The 7,832-nt window shown below is 41.7% G+C and overlaps 1 protein-coding gene across 1 annotated transcript; it reads right to left on the bottom strand.

Moving 5' to 3' along the window:
• Positions 1 to 1,031: 1,031 nt before the first annotated feature.
• LOC140005587 (uncharacterized) lies at positions 1,032 to 5,701 on the bottom strand. The gene is made up of 3 exons (XM_072046595.1): positions 5,167 to 5,701; positions 2,739 to 4,537; positions 1,032 to 1,847 (listed from the first exon to the last, which is right to left on the bottom strand). The coding sequence occupies exons 1-3, from the start codon at positions 5,699 to 5,701 to the stop codon at positions 1,032 to 1,034; spliced, it is 3,150 nt and encodes a 1,049-aa protein (XP_071902696.1).
• Positions 5,702 to 7,832: the final 2,131 nt, after the last annotated feature.

Here is a 7,832-nt window from a genome sequence, read left to right as displayed (position 1 = left end):
AAATAATTTAATATTTTGCACAACTAGATTATTTGTAACTTAAAAATTATTTTTACATACTTATTCAAGAACCAATAATGATAAAAGTTATTAAGAGTCTAAAATGCAAATGCAACATGTATATATATGTATATATTTTTCAAGGTTCTCACATCCTCCCCCCCTTAAATGAATTTTGTCCTCAAAATTCTCACCTTCTAATGAAGTAGTTCGGGGTACTTTCTCTGCATTTCCTCTTCTAGTTCCCATGTTGCTTCCTCTATTCCATGATTTTTCCATAGAATCTTCACCAAAGGAATTTTCTTACTTCGCAATTCTTTTACTTCTCTTTCCAAAATCTTAACTGGTTCTTCTTCCTCATAAGTTAACGACTCATCCACCTCAATTCCTTCCAATTGTAGCACGTGGCTTGGATCGGGGTGATATTTCTTGAGCATAGAAACATGAAATACATTGTGAATCTTGGCCATGCTCGAAGGCAACTGCAGTTGATACGCCACCTTTCCGATTCGTTTCAAAATTTCAAAAGGTCTAATATACTGCGGCTTTAGCTTTTTACTCTTTTTGGACACTATTCCGCCCTTCAAAGGTTTAACTCTTAGGAAACCTTTGTCCCCCACTTCAAACTCCAAATCTTTTCTCCTTGTGTCGGCATAGTTTTTTTGTCGACTCTGGGCAGTTCGAAGCCTTTCCCTAATTAGTTTCACTTTCTCATGAGCTTCTTCCATCCAAGGTATAACCGTTGGATCTAAAATTTTCTTCTCTCCTGCTTCATCCCAATGAATCGGAGATCGACACCTTCTCCCATACAATGCCTCATAAGGTGCCATTTGAATTGAAGCATGATAGCTGTTATTATAGGCAAATTCTACTAAGGTCATATACTGACTCCATTTACCTCCAAAATCCAATATACATGACCTCAGCATATCCTCCAAAGTCTGAATTGTCCTTTCTGACTGCCCATCCGTTTGGGGATGATAAGCGGTACTAAACTTCAATTTGGTCCCCAATGTCTCTTGAAATTTCTGTCAAAAACGTGAAACAAACCTTGGATCACGATCAGATACAATGCTTATAGGAATACCATGCAATCTCACGATCTCTTCTGTGTACAACTTGGCCAATTTTTCCAAAGAAAAACTCATGTTCACAGGTAGGAAATGTGCGGACTTGGTAAGCCTGTCAACTATCACCCAAATCGCATCAAATCCCTTTTGATTTCGAGGCAATCCTGTTACAAAATCCATGGTTATGTGTTTCCACTTCCATTCAGGAATTTCTAGTGGCTGCAATAAACCAGAAGGTTTCTGATGTTCAGTTTTTACTTGTTGGCATATCAGACATTTATGTACAAATTCTGCCACGTCCTTTTTCAAACCGTCCCACCAGTATAACTCTTTCACATCGCGATACATTTTGTTCACTCCCGGGTGTATAGTATACCTCGATCGATGTGATTCTTCCAGAATTTCTTTCCTTAACTCTTCATCAACTGGAACCACAATTCGATCTTGAAACCTTAACACTCCTTCAGACCCTAATTTAAAGTCTAGGGTTTCCCCCTTTTGCAACTTCTCCAACCTGTTCTGGATTGTAGGGTCCGTTTTCTGTGCCTCCTTAATACGCTCCAATAATGGTGATTTCAACGACAGGTTCCCAAATAAAATCTTCAATTTCTCCAAGCGAGGGTTCCAACTACTAACCTCTTCTAACATGTCCCATTCTTTTACCATTAACCCCGCTACTTGGGCTTTTCTACTTAGAGCGTCTGCTACCACGTTGGCTTTTTCAGGGTGGTAGTTGATAGAACAATCATAATCCTCTAAAAATTCTACCCATCGCCTCTATCTCAAATTCAATTCCTTTTGGGAGAACAAGTACTTAAGGCTCTTGTGGTCCGTATAAACTTCAAAGGTCACACCGTACAAGTAATGTCTCCATTTCTTTAAGGCAAAAACCAGTGCAGCCAGTTCTAGGTCATGCGTTAGGTAATTTTGTTCGTGAGGCTTCAATTTTCTAGAGGCATAGGCAACTACCTTACCCTTTTGCATTAGTACGCATCCTAGACCTTCCCTAGAGGCATCAGAGTATACGACATAACTTTCTACTCCGTCAGGCAATGCCAACACAGGAGTTGATGTTAAGCGCTTCTTTAACTCCTGAAAACTTGACTCGTACTTTGGAGTCCAAATGAACTTATTATTTTTCTTTGTCAGCTCTGTCATAGGTCCAGCAATCTTCGAAAAATCCTTGATGAACCGCCTGTAGTAACCTGCTAAACCCAGGAAACTTCTAACCTCTGTTGGAGTTTCTGGCTATTTCTACATTGTGACTACCTCAACTTTTGCTGGATCCACGGCAATTCCATCTTTAGAAACTTTGTGTCCCAGAAAAGAAATTTCTTCCAGCCAAAACTCGCACTTGCTAAATTTAGCATACAATTTTTGCTCCCTTAAGATCTGCAGAACTATCTCCAAGTGTTTAGCATGTTCTTCTCGAGTCTTAGAATATACTAGAATATCATCAATAAAGACTACTACGAACTGATCCAAGTACTTTTTAATGACTCTCTGCATTAAATCCATGAAGGCAGCTGGTGCATTGGTTAATCCAAATGGCATGACTGCAAACTCAAAATGCCCATATCTTGTATTAAAAGCAGTCTTAGGTATGTCTTCCTTCTTGATTTTCAACTGATAATACCCTTGTCTCAAATCCAGATTGGAGAAAACTACTGATCCTTGCAGCTGGTCGAATAAGCTGTCAATCAAAGGTAGAGGGTATTTGTTTTTAATTGTACGTTCATTTAATTCTCGATAATCAATACATAACCTCAAACTTCCATCCTTTTTCTTAACGAATAGAACAGGTGCTCCCCATGGCGAATCACTTTCTCTAACAAAACCTCTCTCCAATAGATCCTGTAATTGAATTTTTAATTCTTTTAGCTCTGCAGGAGCCATTCGGTACGGAGTCTTAGAAATCGGAGCCGTTCCTGGCACCAGATCAATCTTGAACTCCACTTCTCTCTCTGGAGGTAATGTTTTTAATTCTTCAGGAAACACATCTGAAAATTCCCTTACCACTGGTACATCTTCCAACTTAACTTGATCATTGGGTGCGTTAATCAGGAAGGCTAAGAAACCTCGCGCTCCTTTGTACAACATTTTTCTTGCCCGAATTCTCGAAATCATAGCATACGATGCTAACCTGCCTTTCACATCTAACTTCAGGGTTGCTTCCCCGGGAATCCAAAATTCTACTACTTTTGCTCTACAATCAAGCTTAGCATGGTAACGAGTTAGGAAATCCATTCCTATGATAACATCATAACCTTTTATGTCCAAACTGACTAGATCTACTAGCATCTTACGTTCTCCAACCCAGAACTCGCAGTTCTTATAGGCCAGGCTAGTGATTATACTTTTATTACCCATGGGTGTCCTAACTTCAAGATCAAAGGGTAATCTAACAGGTTGTACATCAATTCCGGACATAAAAATTGGATTCACAAATGAATGAGTTGCGCCAGGATCAATTAATATTCTAGCTAATCGGTGAAAGATCGGAAGAGTACCTTCCACGACTTCCGAGGAATCAGGTACGGGTTGGTCATCCATGGCGTACACCCTAGCAGGAACTTTTGGCCTACCTCCTCCAGAATTGGCTTGTCTAGCACTCGGGGTACTACCTTGTTGGTTTTTTGGACAACTGGCAAACTGGTGCTCGCTGCTTCCGCACCTCAAGCACTTTCCTTCTTTCCTCCAGCATCCGTGCTCAGTATGGCTAGCCTTCCTGCGATACCCACAAGTTACCTGAGGGGTGGTCACACGACCTCCTTGCGGGGCGTTCCTAGTTTGACTCCTTCCACTTGGTCCTCCTCTAGTTCTGATATCTCTTCCCCTGGCACCTCTTGCCCCAACTCCTCTCACTAGAGCACCTCGTGGTGCTCCCGGACTATTTATTCCACCCATTCCTCGACCCATTTTGGCCGGTGGACCATTCGCATAAGTCGGCTCCCGACTGCTACTAGGGCCAAATCTTTTCTTGGCCTGGAAGGATTTTACTTGAGCTCTGGCAGTTTCAACCCTCTGAGCTCTCTCCACAGCATCAGCAAAGGTGTCTATCCGAACAGTGGCTAACCCTTCCTGAATTTTCACGTTTAGTTCCTGCACAAACCTCCTTATACGCCTTTGCTCCGTGGCTACCAATTCAGGAGCAAAACGGGACAATTTCGTGAATTGGATCTCATATTCGGCGACACTCACCGCCCCCTGCCTACACTTGATGAAGTCATCCTCTCTTTTCTCTTGGATGAGAGGGGGTAGAAACTTGGCGTTGAACTCCCTTGTGAAGTTCGCCCAGGTCCTCGGAATATGGTTCCTGTCCCAATTGACCCTAATTAGGTTCCACCAGGAACGAGCAGCTCCCTCAAACTGGAATGCTGCGAAAGTCACTTGCCTCTCCTCCGTATAATTTAGAGCTGCAAAAATGTCAGAGATCCTCTCCCACCAACCTTCTGCTACCTCAGATTCTGGGCCTCCATAAAACTTGGGAGGTCAGAACTTCAAGAATCTCTCCAATGCTCGATCCTCAGTATCGATTGGGCCTCCTTGGTGATGCGCCGGCCTAAGGGCTTGGTGCTCAGTCATGCGCTCTAAGACATCAGTTATTCTATTGATCGCGGTGGCCACTGGGTCTCCGACCACGCCCTCCTGACCATGGTCTTGATTGACCTCAGGTCCCATATCACCACCAACCTCGGGGTGTTGTCTAGTTGTTCTCTCACGTTCTCTACCTCTAACTCGTCGATCCATAGCCTAGTTATGCCTATTGATAAAAATAAAGCAATTAAGCAAGGGTATTTTAATTAATTACCTTAAAAATTTTTTTTTAACATCAACACAAACATTGAAGAAAAGAAAAGTAAAACACTTAACATATAATCACATAACAAGGTTCATACAAATAGCAAGTTAGGGTGCCTTCCAAGAGTATGGCACACAAGTTTAACAGATATATACAAACAATCCCTTAAACCAAAATAGGGATATAGTGCCCCAAAAGTAGGCCATCTAGTTAGACAAAATGCCGTGACCTAAACTAGTGTCACCCTAACTATCCCTGGATACCTATTTATAGGCAAAGCAAACCTAGTCTAACCCTCAGCAGGGTTGCCAAGAGCAGGGTCCTCCTCAGGGTCCTCCTCCGGATCCTCTTCAACACCCGCCTGAGCAGTACCCTGAATGATACCCATGACCTCATCTATCATCATAGTGGCGTCAGCCCTAATACCCGCACTCCTATCTCGTACCTCCTCAGCTACTCGAGTCAATCGAGACCTCTGTCTCCCTAACTCCTCACGAGCGGCCTCTGACCTAGCCCTCTCGGCTGCTAACCTCTGATTGAGCTCAGCTATGCGGTCAAGCTGAGTATCAACCATGATACTCAACTCCTCGACATCCTGGGTCAAAGTGTGATTGGCGTCCCTCAGCTGGCGACGCTCGTCGTCTAAGGACAGCACTAACTCGTTAGGGTAGGCATATGTGACCCTACACTGACATCGGGGATACCTATCAGCTGGTGTATAACGTATACGAGGTCCCCCGTCTCGTAGCCTATAGGAGATAGTCCTAAGAGGCTCTACATGTCCATTAGCCACTCCGTGACCATTAGCATGTCCGTTTCCGTTTTCCATACCTGCAAAATAACCAAGAATCCAAAAATTAATACTTAAATAGCTAACTCGCTCAAGTATTACTTAAGACATGTCTAATCAACTCACTTCTTAACTTTTACAAGTCTCAGGGTTTCTAACATATCTAATATATCTTTCAAATACTTTTCCTAACCTAGGCTCTGATACCACCTGTGACCGCCCCACTTCTCCCTAAGGCGAACCAGAGGGTTGGCGGGTCGCCTGCCCACCCCTCGCCAACACTCACGCAAGGAAACCGACTAAACCCTTTCCACGTATAACTTATTCCAAAACAACATTCGTTACCCGAACAAGCCAAATCTTTAAATGACCCGAATACTAGGAACACATTAACTTCAGAGATAACATTTCCATTGGACGTCCGAACGTTCACTCTTAAGTACACCTCCAACGAGTTTAACACATAACTACATTTATACATTACAAACCACAAAGTGAACTCATAAAGTTCAAATACATTCATACAAGTCAAAACTTAGGGTTTGCACTTTTCCAGCTTCAAGTGATAACCCAAGACTAAAGATACATAGTCCTATCCGAAATAACATTTACAAAAGCTAAAGGCAGACTTCAAGTCTCTCGAATGCCCAAACCTGTTCAGGAAAACAATTAACGTGGGGTGAGCCAAAGCTCAGTGGTGCCCCAAACATGCAATCATATAAAACAAATAGCAAATAATAACTCCAAGCTTAAATTCAACAAGTAGGAAAGCGTTTAACAGCACAGAATAGGATACAGGGCTCTCAGGAGCCATTTTCCACAAGCTTGATCACAATTAATCGCAGTTGACCCTCCGTCAACTCTCACTATCTAGAGTCCATGTAGATTCGTTATTTTTCCTTAACACGCTCCAACCAACTTACTCCCACCGGGCCCGTCCTTCTCACGAGAGGGTTTGGTATTATTCGAGTATACCTTTTTAAAGCTTAGTTGAGGGATTCACCCAGCGACGTCACAACAAGTGGTTACCAAGTCAGGATAAGAGGCCCTCTCACCCTAAGGAGTGGTACATTCCCCTGCCTGGTGGTTTAGTTGACGAGTCCACGCTCCAGTCAACAGTTGCAAGGTTTTGGTACTCGAGTTAGGATAAGAGACCCTCCCACCCTCAGGTGTGGTACTTTCCCCCACTCAGTACTTAGCTGGGGTTTCAGGGTTTTTGGTACTTGAGTTAGGATAAGAGGCCCTCCCACCCTCAGGTGTGGTACATTTCCCCACTCAGTACTTAACTAGTGCAAGCAAGATATTCGAGAAAACATTTCAAGCAAGTCACCACTCGAAAGGGCTAGCGCGATAAAGTACACACTGCCCACTTTGATGGATCAGAAAAACCACTTTCCAATTATCACCTAACAAGTCAAGAAAGCACTTTAACAAGTTAATCATATAACAAGCACGGACACTCACCAAAAATGAAGCTCAAAAGTCAAGTTGGGAATCGAAGTCCACGTCCTCGCTAAACCCTAAAAGACCAAGTTTAAAAATTATAAGTTTTACTATACAAACGCTTGATTTATATATAAAATATTATCTGGTATATAACTAGTTTATTTTCTCAGAAAAATCAATAATTCTCTTAAAATTAAACTAATAAAAGTGATAGAATATTCCGTATGGTTTCTTTAAAGATACTTTTCTTTCTAGAGGGTAACTAAAATCAATTTAATTCAAACAAGTTTTCTGGCCGAGCAAGTTTTCTATACCTTTCATTTAAAATTATTAAAATCTAGTGTTTTTAACAATTTTCCACTAAAATAACTAGCCAGGAATAATTTTATGAAAAATTTAAAGTTTGGAAGTTAGTGCAATTATTTCTTAAAAGTAATAAAGCTAGTTTAAGCAAGGAAAAGAATCAACAAGTTAGCAAGGTTTTAAAAGAATCCCGACACTTGAATTTTAGCATTATCGTATTATACTCAATTTCTATAGCTCGAGATTAGGACAAAATATTCAATAAGGCTTGGTCAAAAGCACTCGAATTCACAGGACCAAAACGGACTTCACGATTCCAATTCATTTGCACATTATATTCCAAGGCACCAATATAGCAAAAACATAATTCAAACATCAATTTCACTAGGGTTTCATCAATCATTAGCCCTAGGTCTCAACA

Source organism: Coffea arabica, chromosome 4e (assembly GCF_036785885.1).
Source record: "Coffea arabica cultivar ET-39 chromosome 4e, Coffea Arabica ET-39 HiFi, whole genome shotgun sequence".
NCBI classification, from domain to species: domain Eukaryota; kingdom Viridiplantae; phylum Streptophyta; class Magnoliopsida; order Gentianales; family Rubiaceae; genus Coffea; species Coffea arabica.
The sequence above is the reverse complement of the archived record's forward strand: the minus strand, read 5'-3'. Positions and strand labels throughout refer to the sequence as shown.

What these genes read in the sequence shown, in the direction of transcription:
- LOC140005587 (XM_072046595.1), bottom strand. Translation starts at nt 5,701, where the DNA reads ATGGAAAACGGAAACGGACATGCTAATGGTCACGGAGTGGCTAATGGA. An exon ending in TCTTGGCAACCCTGCTGAGG is followed by an intron (nt 4,538 to 5,166) that starts GTTAGACTAGGT and finishes ATGGAGGCCCAG; the next exon opens with AATCTGAGGTAGCAGAAGGT. An exon ending in TCGACCAGCTGCAAGGATCA is followed by an intron (nt 1,848 to 2,738) that starts GTAGTTTTCTCC and finishes AATTTGAGATAG; the next exon opens with AGGCGATGGGTAGAATTTTT.